Source organism: Sus scrofa, chromosome 15 (assembly GCF_000003025.6).
Source record: "Sus scrofa isolate TJ Tabasco breed Duroc chromosome 15, Sscrofa11.1, whole genome shotgun sequence".
In the NCBI taxonomy this organism is placed as follows: domain Eukaryota; kingdom Metazoa; phylum Chordata; class Mammalia; order Artiodactyla; family Suidae; genus Sus; species Sus scrofa.
This window is the reverse complement of record NC_010457.5, coordinates 81,721,333-81,742,280: the sequence shown is the minus strand read 5'-3', so window position 1 is coordinate 81,742,280 and position 20,948 is coordinate 81,721,333. Positions and strand designations below refer to the sequence as shown.

General features: G+C 32.6%; 1 protein-coding gene across 5 annotated transcripts in view; it reads left to right on the top strand.

The window, feature by feature from the left end:
• LNPK (protein lunapark) overlaps nucleotides 1–20,644 on the top strand; it is an 84,070-nt gene extending 63,426 nt beyond the window's left edge. For 3 of the 5 annotated variants that reach the window (XM_005671972.3, XM_021074605.1, XM_021074604.1), the window contains 4 exons: nucleotides 8,137–8,242; nucleotides 9,493–9,563; nucleotides 10,250–10,420; nucleotides 18,257–20,644. In XM_005671972.3, coding sequence (XP_005672029.1) covers nucleotides 8,137–8,242; nucleotides 9,493–9,563; nucleotides 10,250–10,420; nucleotides 18,257–18,492 — 584 coding nt within the window. In that variant the 3' untranslated portion in view covers nucleotides 18,493–20,644. 5 annotated transcript variants of the gene reach the window in all.

Sequence of the window (20,948 nt, the reverse complement as noted above, 5' to 3'; positions counted from 1 at the left end):
TTATTTACAGTTTATATTGTTTTCTCTGGTTACCAATAAAACAGGCCATTTTCAGACAGTATGGAAATGGCATTTCATTTGGAAATAGCAGAGCAGTTATCTGATTAAGCAGGAGTTCCATATTCAATTAGCCATAACTCTTTACAGCTGGCACCTTGTGATACTGAAGCCTATTTCTTGAGCTCATTTAACTGTTATGGCTTCTTTGTTTAAATGGCAATAAAACTTTGTAGTATTCTGTAGTCAACAGTATAGCACATCTTTTTATATTCAGCTTTAGAATGGCTCCAGATTTATATAAAATGAGGATAGAAGAGAACACTTTTATAATATATTCATGCTTTTTGCTAAGCCCTTCGTATATATTTTTAAATATGACAGTTACTTAACCTGTTTCAGGAAGAATATTCATGTGCCGTGGTATACAGTTTTACTAATATTAATGCGGGCTTGGTAGATTTCTCTTTTTTTAAGCCCTAGAACCTTAGTATTTTCCAACAGATACTTTAACCTATTGAATTAAAATCCTACCTTTATTACTATTTCGTTTCTTTGGATTCTCTTTTTTTTCAGTGTGGTAGATCTCTAGGGGAAGATCCCATTTTTGGAGTATTATAGATTATATTACTTGGTAGCTTTCTTTTGGAGTGTGATCGATTTATGGAAGTCACTACTTCATACTTCAGTAGATCACATTATCTTATGTAGATTTCCATATTTTATGTAGATTCTTGACTATGATAGTTAATTATTTATCTTATTTTAGGATATTTAATTTTAATTTAGATTACTTTGATATTTCATTACAAATTACTCACATAATTTATAATGATTTTGAAGCTAGTCAGTAGTTGATATCAGGTATTCAGGACACTTATGTAATAAAATCAGTAAGCAATCTAAATGTTACTAATACAGTATTTTTTTTCCCTGCTTTTTCTTTAAAAAAAACAAGGTAAGGAGTTCCCTTGTGATGTAGCAGGTTAAGGATCTTGTGTTGTCACTGCAGCAACTTGGGTTGCTGCTATGGTATGGGTTCGATCCCTGGCCCTGAAACTTCCACATGCTGTGGGTGTGGCCAAAAAAAAAAGGCTGGGTAAGATTTTAGAAAATTATTAAATTTTAAATATGTTAAGAGAGATAGCTACAAATGAAATGAATACAAATAATAACTTTCAATTATTTTTTATTGAAAAAATACTTTTAAACTTGATGTAATGGTTATCCTCAAGGCAGCTGTGTATTTTTGTGAAATTGAATAGATTAAATTGATGAAATGTTATTCATCTTTCAGTTGTTATCTGGTTGATTTGAGATGCTCATGATTTGTTAGCTTTTTAGTTATTTAACGAAAAGAACATTTTCATGAGACTGTATGAATTATCTACATTTGTATATTTAACTAGTTTTAAAGAAATGAAAGTTTAGTAACTTATATAAAGTAATAAAAACTATATTATAGCCCATGTAAGAATAGGGTTATAGCAGGAACAATGGCCTACCATTTCATGTTCATGTAAATATTACATATTTTACTAAAATTTTAATTAGTTTCTATGTAAAAGGCTCTATTTAAGGTTGTACATTGCCAAAAATATGAATATGAGTTAAATGATTTCTTATAGAGGCGATTAATAATTCATTTTTTCATTATGCCCTATTTGTGGAAGACAATCAATTTAATGTGTATTACCACAGGGCTCCCATATGTTTGGAAATTAATAACCAGCAGGTACTTGATAATTTGCCAAGCTGTGTAAAAATGACCAGTATTCCTACAATGATTGCTCTTGGTGTTTGTATTAATTACTGTTGTACCTAACAGCATGGATACTAAGATGTGTTATTTTAAAAGTTACTAGCATGCAAAGGTGATAGGATATTTTTATGAAATCTGTTGTTTTATGTATCCAGATTCTTTTATGGGCATTTTCATTTTATTTCTATTTATTTATTTTTGGTCTTTTTGTCTTTTTAGGGCTGTACCCGTGGCATATGGAGGTTCCCAGGCTAGGGGTCGAATAGAAGCTGTTGCTGGCCTACGCCACAGCCACAGCAGTGCCAGATCCGAGCCGCGTCTTCGACCTACACCACAGCTCATGGCAACACCGGATCCTTAACCCACTGTGCAAGGCCAGGGACTGAACCCGTAACCTCATGGTTCCTAGTTGGATTCATTTCTGCTGTGCCACGACGAGAACTCCCCGCCATTTCCATTTTATACGTTTAGAAGTAAAATACTCCAGCAAAAGTTAAGTAGGCTTAAATGCTTTCAAGGTCTATTTGATAATGAGGGATGACACTTAATGTCTGCATTCACGTTTATTTTTTGATGATAATGATTGAATGTTGTTAGTACAAATATACCAATATCTGATGAAATCTGAAAAATATACTTGATTTACTTAATTTGTAATACTGAGAACTTATTCTAGAACCAAAATGTCATCATTTGCTAGCTGTAATTCTACATCTTTTACCCTTTTTAAGAGAGTAACAGCTTTCAGATTTATGATTATTTACAAAGCACATCTCTTTCTTATCTTTAAAAAATATTGCTTCCCTAAAGCTGTTTTTGAATGCTTTAAAAGTTTTTGTTTTTGTCACAGTCATTTTGAAAACCTTTTATCCTTGTATTGCAGGGCTTTTTCCAAGACCTCATTTTATTTCAAAGTCTTCTACAAGGTCTCTACGTAAACCTCCATTGCTGCCTAGCTCACTCTTATCTAGCTTTGTTTTACAAGGGCAAACATCATATTTTATTCTCTCATTTTCTTCTCAATGCCATTTCTGTGTTGTCTTTCAGTTCAGAGAACCTCCTGCAAATAGTCTCTTGGAGTTTTCAGAGATTGTGGAGTTCTAATTCATAAAGTTTGAATGTGTAACACTTTAATTTTTGTCACTATTTTTATATGATATAATCATTAGCTAAATTCCATGTTATTCCTCCACTCCCCACTCTTCATTCATCTGCTCTGATACTGCCTAACTTATTACATGAGCATAATATATGCTCTGCTTATTCAGATCTTCTCTAGTTTCTCTCACTGGTGTTTTACAGTGTTCATCATATAGGTCTTTTATCTTTTTTGGTTAAATGTACATCTAATTATGTCATATTTCTGATCCTATTGTAGGTGATATTTTACTAACTTTCCAGTTGGTCCTTGCTAATATATATATATATATAGAAAGGTTGATTTTTGAATATTGATCTCATGTCCTGTAATATTGCTAAACTCACTTGTTAGTTATAGCTTTTTTATAGATTCCATAGTATTTTCTACACAGGCTATCACATTATCTGTGAATAAAGAGAATTCTACTTCTTCCTTTAAAATCTGGATTCTTTTCATGTTTTTTTCTTGCCTTATTACACTAGCTAGAACCTATTTAGCAGTGTTAAATAGAGGGGCTAAGAGCAGACATCCTTGCTTTATTGCTGATCTTAGGAGGGAAGCATTTTACTTTTTCACCAGGCTGATGTAAGCTATAGAGGTTTTGTTTATGTTTTTGTTTTTTTTTGGGTACCCTTTATCAGATGGAGAAGTGCCCTTCTATTCCTAGTTAGCTGAAGGCTTTTTTTTTTCTTAAATCAGTAGTAGATGATGGATTTTTTAAAATGCTTTTTCTGTATCTATTGAGAAGCTCATGTAGGGCTTCAGTTTTTTTTTTTTTTTTTAACATTTGTTCATGTGGTGAAATATATAATTGATATTCTAACATTGATTTTTAGATGTTAAACCACCTTACTTTCCTGAGTAAATCTCACTTGGTTGTGACATTTTATTTTTTATATATGTTGTTGGGTTCAGTTTGCTGAAATTTGGTTAGGAATATTTATATAAATTTTCCTTAGGGATATTGGTTTGCGCTTTTGTTTTTATTTTTTTCTTATAATGTTTTGTATCGTTTTGGTATCAGAGTAATGCTGGCCTCAGTATGAGAAAGTATTTTCTCATCTTCAGTTTTACAGACAAGTTTGTGTAGAATTGATATTATTTCTTTCTTAAATGTTATAGATTGAATTTACTGGGCCTGGTGTTTTCTTTGTGGCAGTGGTTTCTTTTAAATAAAAATTCAATTTTTTAAAAGGAAAAACTACAGATTAATATCGCTCATGAATATAGATGCAAAAATTCTTAACAAAATTTTAGCAAATTTGCATAGTTACCTATTTCTTGTTTAGTGAGTTGTAGTAGTTTGGTAGTCTTTCAAGGAATTTGTCTGTTTCATCTAACTTACAGAATTTATTGGCACAAAGTTATTCATAACATACCCTTATTATTCAGTTAATACCTTTACTATCTGGATTTATGCCATTTCTCTTATTCTTAATGTTAGTATTTTGTATCTTCCTTTTTTTCCCCTGATTAATCTGTTGGGAGGTTTATCATTTTTTACTGATCTTTTCAAAGAACCAGCTTTTCTCTATTTTTTTTTTTTTTGGTGTTTTCTCTTTCATTAATTCCCTCTCTGATCTTTTTTAATTTCTTTTATTCTGTTTACCTTGGATTTCATTTGCTCTTTCCTTTGAGGTTCTTAAGGTGAGAGCTGAATTTATGGATTTTAGACCTATCCTCTTTGTAGTTCTAACGTTATAGGTGGTTAATGGTATAAAATTTCTTCTAAGTATTGCTTTAACTACATATCATAAATTTGATATGTTATTTTAAAAAATTTTCATTCACTTCCTAATTTTTTGGAGTTTTCTTTAAACTTTGGATTATTTAGATGTATATTATTTAGTCTCCAAATATTTGGGTAGGTTCCTGATGTCTTTTTGTTGCTGATTTCTAATTTAATTCTGTTGTCAGAAAACATACTTTGTATTATTGGAATATTCATAAATGTATTGAGACTTGTTTTATGTCTCAAACATCATTTGTCTTGGTATATGTTTTATGTTCACTTGGAAAGAATATATATCTATTCCTGTTGGGTAGAATGGCTATAAATGTCAATTAGGTCAAGTTGGTAGTAGATGGTGTTGTGTATCATTAATGACTTTCTGTCTGTTTATTCTGTCAATTATTGAGAGAATGTTATTGAAATCTCCAATCTATAATTGTGTATTTGTTTCTTTTTGTAGTTCTATTAGTTTTTGCTTCATTTGTCTTGAAGCTCTGTAATGATACACATGTATGTTTAGGATTATTATGTCTTTGTGATAACTTGACTCCTTGTCATTATGATAGTACTCTTTTTATTCTTTGCTCCAGAATCTACTCGTGATTGCTATTAATACAGGTGCTCCAGACTTCTTTTGATTGGTGTTAGTATATTTATATATTTTCCCCTGTCATTTACTTTTAACCTGTTTGTGTCTTTATATTTTAAAATGGGTTTTTTGGTAAGCAGCATCTATTGGGTCTTGTTTTTTTATCTGTTATGACAATCCTTGCCTTATAGTGAGGATGTTCAGGCCACATATATTTAATGTAGCAATTGCTATGTTTAGGTTTGAGTTTAAATTTTTTACTGTTTTTTTTTTTTCTTTTTCTGTTTGTTGCATCTTTTGCCTTTCTCCTGCTTTCTTGTGTGTTGAATATCTTTTATAATTCTGTTTTGTCTTTTTTGTTGCCTTTTTAGCTTTATTGCTTTTTGTTATTTTTGCAGTTACTTTGGGGTTTGCAGTGTATATCTTTAATTTGTCACAGTTCATTGCAAGTGATATGATATCAGTTTATGTATAATTTAAGAATCAAACCATAATATACTTACATATGTCTCCTCCCGGCCTTTGTGCTATATTTGTCATACATTTTACTTATACATGTGTTATAAAGCCCATAAGGAATTACAGATAAGCCCTGCTTTTTGAAAGTTCACTTTCCACCACTTTACTTTTAAGAAAGACCTATGTTAATACCTGTTTGCCCTAACTGAAAGAAATTGGAAGAGGGTTTTCGCTTTTGCAAAAAAGGGTGAAAAGCGAAAATAGCATTCAGCATTTGTTTTGCAGCAAGTCGTTAATAGAGGCAGCGCACATCCTGAGCAGCAAGAATGGCACCACCAAGCTCCTTCCCTGGGAACTACACTCAGCATCTCAGCGTCAAGCCGCCATAGCTTTGAACTTTGTCTGTGGGCATCTGTGCTTTATCTCAATTTATTTTGTGCATCCATTAGCAAGATGTGTGCTAAGGTAATTGCTTCTTCAGTTTATGCCATTTTGGCTTACAAAAGCTTTCATAGATACTTTTTGATAGCAAAGGAAACTTGTATTACTTTTTCTTTAAACCATCTATTATTTTTAAAGCAATTTAAATAATAGGTTTTATGTATTTACCCATATGGTAACCATTTCAGGTACTCCTCTTTCTTTTGTGTAGATCCAGCTTTCTGTCTGATATAATGTTCCTTCTGCCTAAAAGACTTAACATTTCTTGTGGCACATTTCTGCTAGTGTTGAATTCTCTCACTTTTGTATGTCATTGAAAAAAATCTTCATTTTGCTATCATTTTAAAAAGATATTTTCATTAATATACAATTCTAATTTTATAGTTTTTCTTTCAGAACTTTAAAGATACTGTTTCACTGTCTTCTGGCTTGCTTATTTTCTGATGAGAAATCTGTTATTCTTGTCTGTTTCTTTCTACGTAATGTATCTTTTTCTGATTGATTTTCAGATTTTTTTTTTCATCACTGGTTTTAAGCAATTTGATTATGCTGTGCCTTGGTGCAAAATTATGTTTTTTGTGCCTAGGATTTGTTGGGTCTGTGGGTTTAGTTTTCATTAGATTTGGAAAATTTTTGTGCACTATTTCTTCAAATATATTTTTCTTTCCCTCTCTCTCCTCTTCTGAAATTCAGTTATATGTATACTAGGCTGCATGAGGTTGTTCCACAGCTCACTGATGATTTGTTCATTTAAAATCTTTTTAGTTTTTGTGTTTCATTTTGTATGGTTTCTATTGCTGTCTTCAAGTTTACTAATATTTTTTTTCTGTGGTGTCCAAACTGCTATTCATTTCACCTGTGGATTTTTTTAATCCAAGGCATTGTACATTTCATCTGTAGAAGTTCACTTTGGGTCTTTAAAATTTTTTCCTTGCTCTATTTAACGTGTTGAATCTTTCCTCTGGATTCTTGAGCATATGGAATATAGTAGTAATAAATGCTTTAGTGTATTTGTCTATTAATGCTATCATTTCTGTCATTTCTAGGTCACTTTTGATTGATTTCTCATTATGGGTTGTGTTTTCCTGCTAATATGCTTGTCTAATAATGTCTTATCTAATGCCAGACATTGTAAATTTTACCGTATTGGGTACTGGATATTTTTATATTCTTAAACAAAGCTTCTCTGAATACTTAACCCAATGACCTGTGGGTTATGAAAGTTTTCACCCTGGCTAGTGGGAACATGTGATATTTTGGGCTCCATGTGAGCACAAATACCTTTAGTATTTGGGGGCAGTTCTTTCTCTGTCCTTAGGTAGTTTCCTCACATGCATCCTCTGCAGATCTTTTGTGTTCTTGCTCCATGCATTTTCTCGCTTCTCGTACTATTTCCAGTGAACTCAACCTGTGTTGGCCTACCCAGAGTTCCTGCTTTATCTCCTCAACTCAGGGAGTCTAATGTATTTCACCTGGATTTAACCTGCCTGAGCTGCTACCTAGAAACTTTCTAGGCAGTAAGCTGGGGCCATTGAAGGGCTCATTTTATTTACTTTTTGTCTCTCAGGGATCTTATCTTAATCCTACACTGCCTGATATCTAGTGTCTTTAAAATGATTGCATCATATATTTTACAGAGTATTTTAGCTGTTTTAGGTGGAAAGGTTAAATCTGATCCTGGTTACTCTCTTATGGTCCAAAGTGAGAGTCCCCTGGTTTATTATTACATAAGCTTTTAAGAGGCTAGGCATTTAAAAAGTTAATTTATACAGAACTCAACATAGTTTTATTCCTTAATAGATTACGTTGCTGGTTCTAATATAGCACATATGTAAATATATTTTTTTGTAGTGCGGTATTTTTTAATGAAAAATTGAATACAGAGATTAATAATAATATTTTTGTTTTGTTGAAAATCATTTAAAAGTTCTGACGAGCAGAGGTAGTTCTTGGTAGCTGAATTAAAGTTTAAATGTGTTTTATACATATGAAGTTTATATTTATTTATTTACTAGGTCTTCATCCTCCTGGTCCACCTTTAGCAAGACCCATTCTGCCCCGAGAACGAGGTGCTCTGGATAGAATTGTTGAATATTTAGTTGGTGATGGTCCACAGAACAGGTGATGTTTATTTACTAGATAAATGAAAACGAAGAAAAGTTTATTGGGGTGTGTGTGTGTGAGTGCACACGTGTGCGTGCATGCATGCATACACTAAATGCTCTAAAATTTTGTAGCTCTTGTTTCCTGATTTTAGACCATATGGAGTATTTTTGTAGCCCTGTAAAGAGTACATATGCAATTATTTTTCAGTAGTAGTTTGGATGAAGTATTTAGATAAAATATTTTAAAATAGATTATATATAACAAAAAATATGTAACTCTGTAATGTTATAACCCTACTGTAAGATTATTTTTAGAGAAATCTAATAATTTCATTGAATCTTTTAAAGTTGAACAGGCAAATAGTGAAAAATTAATAGATTGTAAGAAACAGCGTTTTATAGTGTACTGGGCTTAATAATGGTGATAATTTTAATAACAGTGTGGACAGTTTCATATATTTGCTACTTAAAGTTCCAAATGCATTTCCAGTTATCTTACTTGATCTTTATAATAACTCTAGGAAGACAGGTATGATGTGAGCAGAGCAATTCTCATAGTATGTAGGCTTTTAAATAATTCGTAGGATACTAGAGTAGATATTTGACAAAGTTATTGGTTAATATCATTTTAATAAAGGGATTATAATTTAATGTTAATGTAAAAATTGTTTGTTATTCAAAACACAATTATTTGATAGGGTCAAGTATTTGTTAAGTATGTACACAGAGAAAAGAGAGGGTTATATAAACAGAAAATAAGGAAGATGTTTAAGTGTAACTGTGATAGATATAAGAATCATGATATACAGAAATTAATTTTTAGACTGGACTAAAAATTAAATTCATTTCTTTACTACAAGACTTCTCAGAGGTTTCAGTAATATTCGTTGTGAATCTCTAAGAGGTTTCATCTTTTCCAGTATATCTGACCACAGATTTGAGGTCTGTCAACTTCAGGGATATATATATAGGAAACATTGATGTTTAAGTGTTCTGTTATCAAATATATTTCTGCTTAATTAGTAAGAATATTTTCATTTGACTGTTGCTTATTTTTAATTTGATGTATAAAGGATATTTTAAAATAGGTGAAATGTTGGCTGTTGTCATGTTTGAAGAGTATTTATTGTTTATTAAGTAACATCTAATCTATTATGACACATTTAGCTATGTTAAAGTATAAATTAGCTGGATGGCTAAAGTAGCCTTTCCCATGGGCTTTGTCTGCATTTATAACTAAAATGTTCATTTTTCCTTTTGGTGTAGGTATGCCCTGATATGTCAACAGTGTTTTTCTCACAATGGCATGGCTTTGAAAGAAGAATTTGAATATATTGGTAAGAATTATTGAGGTTAGATTTAAATATTTTGCTCTTAAGTGTTTCATTCTGTGCCAGCTCCCATGTAATGTCATTTTATTTTATGTACTGTACATATTGTTCAGGCATATTTTAGAACTCAGGACAAAGCAGGAAAGACAACCTAGGTTTTTTTCTTCAGACAATATACAGCCTCTAGGCCAGTTGTTCTCAAACTCATTCTGTATCAGGATCACCTGAGGAGCTTTTAGAAATTATGGTGCCCACATCCCACCTACAAATAATCTGTTTTAATTGATCTGGGTTGGGGCCCAGGCATCAGCCCATTTTTTTTAAGGCTCCTCAGAATGTTTTCATGTTCAGTTACTATTTAAAAATATTGTATCTGGAGTTGAATTTCTATAATGCATTTAGATCATTATTAATATTGTTTTTGCTATTAGTTAACCTATGTGACTTACCATCTTTTCTTCTTTAAAAATGATATTATAATTCTAATAATAATTAGAAAGTATGCTTTAAAGTAAACTTTGATGAGAACATCTGCCATAATATTATTAAAACCACATGTAATGTCACAAGGGATAAAGAACTTTTGAAGAGTTCTTTGGCTATTTGTAAAAGTAATCTTGAGAGTTACCTGATTGGTCCTTAAAATTTCTTTGGTTTCTGGTTTTATTTATTTATTTTTTAATTCCCGACAGCTTTTCGTTGTGCCTACTGTTTTTTCTTGAATCCTGCAAGAAAAACTAGACCTCAGGCTCCAAGACTTCCAGAGTTTAGTTTTGAGAAGAGGCAGGCACTGGAAGCCTCAAGTACAGTTGGTTCCTTGCCCTCGGGAAGTGTGATTTCATCAGAGAATCAGATCAGTGAAGGTATGAATATTTTGTCTCTTAATAATTATTTTGTCTCTTAATAATGTTTGCTCTTTAGCAATAAAAGCATAATACTTTTAGACAAGAATGGGTCAGATTTTTCAGCATGCATATATCAGCTGTTGCTCTGATACTGTGGCCTTCTATGCAACTAGTATGATGTGTTTCAGTTTTAAAATGCAGGTTATATTGTGTTAAGCAGCATCTAGAAACAGCTAGGTAAATAATGTTTATGGAGGTGCCTCTTTTAATCACTACTGGGAGATTTAACTAGTAATGTTTTCATGGGATTGTTCTTTAATTTAGGTGAAGCAGATTATGAGAATTATGAAACTACTCATAAGGATAAATTTCTTATAGGATTTGTAATTCATGTTGATAAAAAATAGGTTTGTGCCTACCATTTGAATGAACAGAAGTTACTTGAGGGCAGGAAACTTTGGAATTGGAAAGTCATCCTTACATGCTTTGGATGACTGTTGATAGGACTGGTGTTCCTTTAAAACAATATATCGAGGTCTACAGGATTAACACTGCTGATGAATGTCTTTGTTATAAAACAGCCTTATTTTAGAGAAACAATTTATTAGCAGGTTTCATTGGGTTTTAGAACTTATTTATCAATTCTGTTTTAGGAATTCTTGAAGTTTCATGGAAAAAAATGGAAAAGATGAGATGGAAGGTCTATTAATTGCCAGCTACTTCTTGCCATTAATATTGGGTGAGGAGCTGTTAGCAGCTCTGAATTATGAAGATTGCTAAAATTATGACCCAGGCCCTGACATTTTGGTGCTTCACCTGTTATAGAAAAAAGAATCCATATGGGAAGTTCACACAATTTATTTAGCAGTCAGTATTTATCCTTTTAACTTCTAGGAATTTGCATTTACATGTATTTGATTTCTTTATAAAATCACTGAGTAGTGGAAAAATTGCTTTAACTGAGAGTTTGAGAGTATTATGAGACAGTGACTTTTCACATATCAGCAATTTAGTAAAAGATTTGAGTTTTTTTTTTCTTTCTTTTTCTTATTAAACTTTGAAGAGTAACCTAAAATATGTGTGTTTACTTGGGCTTGGCTTTGGCTTACTAACAAATATCAAAATGAATTTGGATACAGATAGCCATGACAAGAGGCCTGTATACTTCCAACACTGAATCAATGTAATCGTCTTCTCCAAGTCTGCAACATCGACTCCAAACACAACATCAGTTTTTTTCTTTTGCTTAAGTCATGCTCTGAGCTGCATGCTGTCACATGCAAATCATCTGCCTTGCCATTGCAGCCTCTTGGAACTGAAAATTAAAGAATGCCATACTGAAGATGCCTAGAGGAAAAATTGAAGTCCTCTCCATGAATAACCTTGCTTATGAAAGCTAAAGTAAATATTTGAAAGCCAATAGTTGGGACAAAAAAAAAAAAAAAAAAAAAAAAAAAAGAAAAATCGGTCAATAAAATAGAAATCTTGATAATGAGTCCCATGCTTTATATCTTCTGCTAAGGTCAAGATGCACAGTTAGCAAACAACATCCAGCTATACCTTTCCTTCTCATCTAATCTAGGAGGAGCAATACCCCAGATGTCTCATTTTCTGTCAGATATCTCCGGAATGAAGTCTAACTGGCTCAAACTCAACCCTAATAAGGTAATGTTAGTAGGTGAAGACAAACTTGAAGCAGGGTGTGATAACTCCGAAGTGCTAGAAACTGAAGCAACAATTCCATTTGGTTAAGATAGTCTCTAAAGTAGTAACTTCATTCTTTTTGGATTCATCAGAATGGCCATTATGAGCACCTTTTACTTCTTTGGTGTTCTAGAAGACTGAAAATTTTTTCCAAGACTCCTGTCTCAACACCATAATGTACATACAAATATCATCTCCAAGCTGGATTCCGTTGGTAAATAACTGGAAGTATTTCTGATGAACAGATGAAGTTGCATTTATTGGAATGCTGGTGGTGTATCTTTACGATTAAATTGAACTATGAAGTAAGAGCATACCATCTCAATCAGCTCCCCTCTCTGCTGACAGCCAGTGTGATTAAGGGCTTAGATTGTTGATTTCTACATTTTTGGTGTAGAAATTTGAGATCTGAAAGAAAAACTGTCTTGTTTTAATTTTTATATATTTTTTAAAGTACTGAAATAGCTCCTTGATGGCAACAGAAACTGCAGTGATTATGTTATTGAATTTACAGATGGAACCAAAGGTAATTTTCTTCCATCTGAATTTTTTTCAACAAATATTCCATAACTATTTGTATGAATCTAGAATTAATAGAAGAAACCTTTTTTTTTTTTCAATTTATGATGCAAGACTTTGAAATTAAGTTTTGATTCTACTACTGGAAGATTGTATGTTTATGATGAGGCACAAGGCTTTTGAAATTTTTGGACTACTTTTTAAGGCAACATATGAACTCTTGTAAAGTTTTCATCGAAGAAAGAGACCTAGAAGAAATTCCTTCTATTAATTGCTCATTTGAATTCCTAGACTTTTTCTAGAACTGTGTGTCCAGGCGCTTTGGTAATAGAGTATTGGAGAGAACAAGAAATTAGTATTGTCAAGGGATTGTCATTTTATCTAAGAGCATTCTAGATATGGTATGCCAAACTAATGAACTGCTTTTTGGTTCCTTTGTTTCTTTTATTGTGAAATGAATAGTACAGTATATTTGAGTCTCTGCTAAGCCATGTTGAAGTGGGTTATCAGTTTTTTTTTTTTTTAAAGTGCTTTCCTAAATAACTGATAACTAGCATTCTTTTTGTTAGGTATGGTAATAATTAGAGTTTGAGGTTTCTACACTGTTGGTATTCCAGTATAGTGATTTGGAATAGTGATTTGAAGTTAACAAGTTTGAAAAATCTTACCGTTTTCATTGTTCAATATTATTTTGCTAATCAAAAATAACAAGTAAAATTTACATAGGTGAAATTTATCTTGATAATCTGATTCTTGCTTTTCCCTTCCTTTCTTTAAGCAATATACACTGTTACCATTAGGTTATGCTGAACTTAGGAAAATTCTATTTTTAGTATTGTTTATTATGATGCTTTAGGGAGTTGAACTATTTGATAATGTAAATATATTGACTTCTGTGTATTTATCAGATCCAAAAAGCTGATACCTTTATTTATTTTTGATTATGTATAGCTTGCTCAAGATGTAAATTCACCTGTAGTATGTTTTTGCATGTTCTTTTTAGACATAGAGATCTTTCAGCCTTTTGATTCTCTTTTCAAAAACTTTCACTTAGTGGTTTTACATTATTGCTTAAAAATGACATTCTTCCCCATCTAATGGATTTCTTCACCAGTGGTAAATAATTAAACAATATTCTCTGTGTTTAAAATGAGCTATTTTCTCATAGGTGGTTATCATTTATTTGAATTTTGTTCATTGCACCATTGAGTTGAGTTTTGGGATAAAATACATGTCTTTGTTCCTTAAATATAAGTTGGCCATTTTTCTTAAGGCAGAAAAATCTTGCAAAAACTGTTTAAAATCTGTGAGTTCAAAGACAAACTGTCCATTTTAATTTAACAGATTTTCTTTTGTTAAGTTATATAGTCTACACATATGGTAGGTACTGATGTGTTAGCAAGGCAAAAATTTTTTCTAAGTTATTATAAAAAGGGATAGAAAGTAAGAATCTAAGTGAATTCACTAAAATATGAGGGGTTTTTGAAGGCATAATCTAAATAGAATTCTGTATTTTGCTGTGGAGCAAATACATAATTGTATTTCTTTCGGAGATACATGAAATTGTTTGCTAGACTATTCTTTAATTTTCTTAGAAAATTATTCTTTGAAGAGGTAGAATATAAAAACCTAAAGGTAAGGTGTGGTTTTTGCATGTGTGTGGTTTATAGGTGAGGCCAGTGGTATTCGTTACACAGTTACACTCAGTTTTATGAGTTTGAGCTGCCTAGCTGAATTGAAGCTTTGCCCAAACAACAGGAAGCCAATTGTTAGAATTCTGTGGAAAACACTTTCCCTCAAGAATATTGGAGTGGGAGTGGGGGCAGGGGCAGGAGAAGGGAAAGGAACAAGTTCCATGGGTGGTTTTTGTTTTATCACATTCTGATATATTGTTTTCTTGGCATTACAAATGTCAAAGATGATTTAAAATTTTCATACAGATGGAATTAGGTCATTCTGGTAAATTTGTGTCAGTTTTAGTCTTAAACTGGTGCTGCACAGGGGAGTGTAAGTAGGCCTATTTAATTAGTGTGAACACAAAGGCTAGTTTCTCTTTCAGTATTTTATGCCCAAATATTGACATCTTTTGTAATGTATTTTATACTACCAAGCTAATTTAAACAACTTCACAGAAAAAATTTTCTGTCTTTATTAGAATAGGCAAATGATACCCATAAAGTAAGGACTTTTGGAATATATTTAATAATCCTAGAAAGCTCTGTGGTTTAGTTATTAAACTAATATACAATTCTCTGTTAATCTTGCACACCTAGTTCACGTATGGTTTGTTGAGATGACCTCTCACAAATGGCACTGGCATCCAAACGTTGCATGTCTGTGTCATTTAGACTGGCTGATGTTTGCATTATAGGCATCATGACACATACTAGTTTTTTAGTAGTGTTACTGCTACTAAAATTACTGTTCTACAAATTAACCTAGGGGAAGAAAATCGTCATTAGTAGGATTTTTGATTGTTTTCAAACCCTACTCATCATTTTATCAGTTTTTAGTCTTCTGTATATTCTCTGAAATACAATACAGTATTGATGAGCAAATTTTGTATATAATGCTATTTTCTAATTATGACAGCTTATGGTATTTCTTAGAGTTCTCCTATATAGACATTTTTAAAAACTAAGTATTATAGTTCTTCTCTTTTAACTGCTTATTTAAGACCCCAGAATTTTATTTTATTTTATTTTATTTTCCCACTGTACAGCAAGGGGATCAAGTTATCCTTACATGTATACATTACATTTTTTTTCCCCACCCTTTCTTCTGTTGCAACATGAGTATCTAGACATAGTTCTCAATGCTACTCAGCAGGATCTCCTTGTAAATCTATTCTAAGTTGTGTCTGATAAGCCCAAGCTCCTGATCCCTCCCACTCCCTCCCCCTCCCATCAGGCAGCCACAAGTCTCTTCTCCAAGTCCATGGTTTTCTTTTCTGAGGAGATGTTCATTTGTGCTGGATATTAGATTCCAGTTATAAGTGATATCATGTGGTATTGTCTTTGTCTTTCTGGCTCATTTCACTCAGGATGAGATTCTCTAGTTCCATCCATGTTGCTGCAGATGGCATGATGTCATTCTTTTTTATGGCTGAGTAGTATTCCATTGTGTATATATACCACCTCTTCCGAATCCAATCATCTGTGGATGGACATTTGGGTTGTTTCCATGTCCTGGCTATTGTGCATAGTGCTGCAATGAACATGCGTGTGCATGTGTCTCTTTTAAGTAGAGTTTTGTCCGGATATAAGCCCAAGAGTGGGATTGTGGGGTCGTATGGAAGTTCTATGTATAGATTTCTAAGGTATCTCCAAACTGTTCTCCATAGTGGCTGTACCAGTTAACATTCCCACCAACAGTGCAGGAGGGTTCCCTTTTCTCCACAACCCCTCCAGCACTTGTTATTTGTGATTTATTAATCATGGCCATTCTGACTGGTGTGAGGCGGTATCTCACGGTAGTTTTGATTTGCATTTCTCTTATGATCAACGATGTTGAGCATTTTCTCATGTGTTTGCTGGCCATCTGTAAAGACCCCAGAATTTTTAAATTAAATTGCATTTGACTAGGGATGTGTCTATTTCTGAAAATAGTTATATCACAAAGCTTTAATATGATACATCATGAACTTTGATACCTGTCCTGTTTAAATTCAGTACTGAGGAAATCTGTCAGATAGAATATGACAAACTCTGTGTGCCTATGCTCACATGTTTATTGATGAGTTGAGTCCTGGATCCTAAGCTTTGTTTTTTCATTTCTTGTGACTTTATTGGAAAGCTCACTAAATTATAACCAGTTGTAAAATTCTTGGCAAGTAAGTGTTGCTCTATGGCCAGAGACTTGTGAAAAACCATGACTCTTAAGATTCTGCCCTGGATAAATTCTCTGAAGGTAGAATTACAAATGGTTGGTGACTCCTGCAGTTTTCCACTGAAGAACTTGCTTGCCCTTGTAGCAGAAATGATCTGTACATGTCCTTAGAGTTTTATTTCACTTTCTGCTTTTCCTTTGAGCACTGGAACATTCAAATAACACAACTCAAATGACCTACTGCTTTTCTACTTTGGATTTTTGTAAGATTCCAAGTGGTGCAGCAGTGCCATTTTAAGTTCCTTTAAAGATAAAAATAGCATTTTTGTGACATGTGAACATTCCTCACTACTTTTTTGCGAGCATGTGAAATTTTCATACAGTAGAACCTCATTATCTTGGATATCCCTAAACTATGCAATTTTGGCCTCTTGTTCTGTATATATAAAAAAGAGAAAGACATTGTAATTCTGTAAACTACAGTGTTAAATATATATTTAAAGAGATAATTATTTTTCAAGTTTTGGCATAGAGTGTACGAGATATAGATAATTTGTATTAATTATAACTGCTTTGGCAAAACCATGAATTTGTAAGACCACCATGTCAACATGTGTGTATATAGCACATAATTTCTTTGCAAAACTGTTAATTAATTTTATTCTGCAAAATTCTGGCCTGTACTATATAAAGAACTAAACCAGAACTTTTTAGTAATATAGACTTTTCCTCCAGATTTTTTGGATCAATAACATTTGTAGTATGTTGAAGGGATCTTCTGGGAGGGTATGCAAGTCTGCTTATTTGTTTATCTGATGTGGTTTAACCATATTTTCTCCTAATAATAATATTAGTTTGCTGTTTTTTTTTTTTGTTTTTTGGCCAAAAACAAAACACCAGAAACACACCTGAGGTTAAGTACCGGATTTGAGCAAAAAAATCATGGTTTTTTCTTTGATTTGGAAATTGGGTGGCCCAAAGCCAAAGCTTTCTGCTCCTGTCATTCCTTTCCCTCTCCTGTTCTTTAAACTTTAAAGAATTAAAATTATTATTATTATTAAATTGTTATTAAGATATTTGAATTTAATGGAACACAAAAAAGAGTTTAAAGGGAATAAATTTTCAAGACCCTAACTTGGCTTTTGCTATGGAGGAAGGGGCAAAAGACCCTTTCCTTTTTCTGACTCAGAAGTTTAAAGCCTGAGGCCTTGTCTAGTAGAGGGATGAGGGAAGGCCTGCCTTGCCTTTGGAAAAGGTGGATCTAGACCTCCCTTGGATAATAGAGATGTAAATCAGTGTGGGAGATCACACAACCTAGACCTACTCGTTCACACCCAACAACAAGGTACACATTCGCACATTGGTCATAGGGTAGCCTGGGTGCAGGGGAGACCAGTTCCTTCAGGAAACATAATCTGGGAGTCAGTGCATTTGCTTTGTTTGCTAAGCTTTTGTCTTATAGCAGATAATTCTGTTGGGACTTTGATATAGTTGGACATTCGACTTTCAAATCCATCTTTAGGAAAGTTCCTAAATATTATGAAAGTTTGTGTATTTCATGAAATATTGGGGTCTTCCGGTATATTTATGGGTTTGTTTCCCCTAAGGTTTTTTTTTTTCTTTTTCCTTCATTAATACCAATTCAAATATGGTAGGATGAGGGAGTTGAGTACATACTTTTAAAGATTTTAAGGATAATATTAGACCATTCTACTGTTTCTTAGTCCATGTATGCATATGCTTATCTTATTTAGTAGTTTCAACATTTGGGTATTCCTAAAGTCTTAACTCTTATCTTTTCAGAATCTTTTGAAGAACAAGGTGTTCTAGATACCTGTACAGAGCAAACAGATGACAAAACACTAGATACAGAGCAGACAAACCAAGTGATTGAACAAGCATCTGGCACAGAGGAACCAGAGGAGAAGCAAGAAGAGACCGAGAATGAGGAAACCTCAATGAATGAATCCAAATCACCAATATCGAGAGCTGATGCTATTCCTAATCCTGAACTAAGTGGAGAATCATTGACAATGTAGTAAATGCTTCCACGTGCCTTCAACTGATATTTGTAGTCTTGTTGATGCCAGTTATTGCTTTTTTAGGTGGTGCTTTCTTCCCCCCACCCAAAGACATGCTTGATATCATTTGAATTCAGATTGCTATTTCAGTATGTCAAAGTTACGTCTACTGGGTATTTAAATTAAAAGTAAGTGATATCAGTACAGTAAAACCCTTTTTAATGTGCAAAACTCCACACTGTGTAGACAGCTTTTAGGTATTTATTCCCATTCTAAAAGTAAAAAATATGATAGAGGTTTTGTTTTCTATTTGTGACCTGTAAATACTATCCATTTTGACATAGGAAGAACTTTGGTTAGGAATAAGTTCTAATAGTGTTTGTTTTAAGGAATGATACACAATTAAGATTTTTAATACTTCATCATTAAAGTGGATGGAATTTTAACTCTTAAAATATTTGCCAGGGAGTGAAATGTTTATTTAGGCATTTATATTAAGAGGTGTGAAAGTTATTGCAGTAACAATATAGGCATTGGTTTTCTCAGTAAGAATGCAGTTGAACTGTCAAGTGCAGTGTTACTTTTGGATGTGTCTTATTTTGCACCTGGGCCAGAGGTACCTGATGTATATAATTAGCTTATGTTTACATATTAACATATAGGAAATATCTCTGCATTTGACTGCACTTGAATTTTGAACATTATTTATATTTGTAAAATAATGATGATATTATAAGTGAATTTTGTGCTCTTGTGTGTATTTTGCTAAGGAAAATAAAGATGATCTGGTAGCAGTTTCCTTTGTTAAATATCTAGACTTCTTCAGACAGTATCTTGAGGATGACTTGGCTACCCGAAAAGTCTAAGGAGGAAGAGCTCACAATTCAACAAATCAGCAGATTCTGCTGAGTGCAAATTATGATCTTTGTATTCAGACTTATTGCCTTTCAAAATCAGAGAAATAGTGACATTTAGAGGTTCTAATCAGAGATTAGATTTTTCTGATTCGGGAAGCGCTTAGGCCATTTGTAGTTTTTAATTTTGAGAGACATAGTTTTGTGAGAATAGGCAGTTATTTACTGGTAGTTCATTTGATTTAATATGTGTGTTAAGCATCAACTGGGAAATTTTTTTTGACCCAGAGTGATAATTCTTGGACTTTAAGTACAATGTTATTATCTTTTCTACCTTCCTTTTATCTATTATTAAAAAAAATTGAAATCAAGTTGTTATGCCAAAAGGAAGAATGTATAGGAATGGTGTATATGGCAAGTATTTCTAAGTTGTACAGTTCATTAAAAATTTGATAAAATATTTTTTATTATTTAAAATTCATCTTTATGATCTAATATTATATCTGATAGGTATTTTTAAGGAACCCAATGTCTTAATAGTCTCAGGCATCATGGTATAATGAGTGACCAGAGTTTTCAAGAGTATAGGACTAGGCTTAAATTCCAGCTCTGCAGTCTTGGGCAAGTTGCCTGACTTCTCTGAGATTATTTTTTTCTTCTGTAAAATGGAAGAATAATACCTACTTTGGGGGATATTGGCACAATTAAAAATGATTTGTGTAGTGTGCCTAGCTCACTGTCTGATAATTAATAGATATTAATTATCTATTAAATGGTAGCATTTTATACTATTGATGTCCTTGTGAAATATGAAAGGACTATAAATTCTTCCTCTTGCAGATAAGAAAATGAAAAAACAATATGAACATATAAATCAGCTGTTCAGAATCAAGCCAAAGTTTTCTGCATCAACTTTTCTTTATCATATACATGTATATAAATGCATAGGTTAAGGAAATAGGAACCTGAAACTGTGGAATACTACAGAATATAACCTATTTTATGTTTTGATGAACGCTATCACATTTTTTTTGGTGCATTATTTGCCCATTACATTTTAGTAACACCTTTGCTGAGTCTTCTTGTTATAAAACATTCAAATTCTGATGTACGTTATTGAAAAATGAGGAGTAACTCAGAAATAAAGCTTAATGATATAATCAAGCAGATATGAGAAATATTTTTGAAAGAAATTAGAAGATTAAAAGGGGGATTAGTGAAATTAATGCAACTGGTAACATGCTGTAATCATATAGTACCCTTTAAAATAGAAAGTCTATTCTGATATTTTAATAAACAGCTAATGGTTGAAAGAATGGCAAAATGTCCTATTTCTGATTATTAAGACATTAGTATAAATGAGGAAAAGCAAACTATTAAGTGCTGTTAGCTAGAGTGATCTTAACTTCCTTACTTACTAATGCTCAACAGGTCATCATCTAAACTTTTTCACCGTACCCTCAGCATAATCTACAAACATGGTCTGGCTTTTTCTCCATCCCTCTTCCAACATTATGTTGTAGCCTCTGGGCTACAATTATCTGATGAACCTAAACCCTTTCCCACTTTAGGTCTCAGGTTAAATCTTCTTTGGTCAGAGAGATGCCCTCCCAAGCTCTG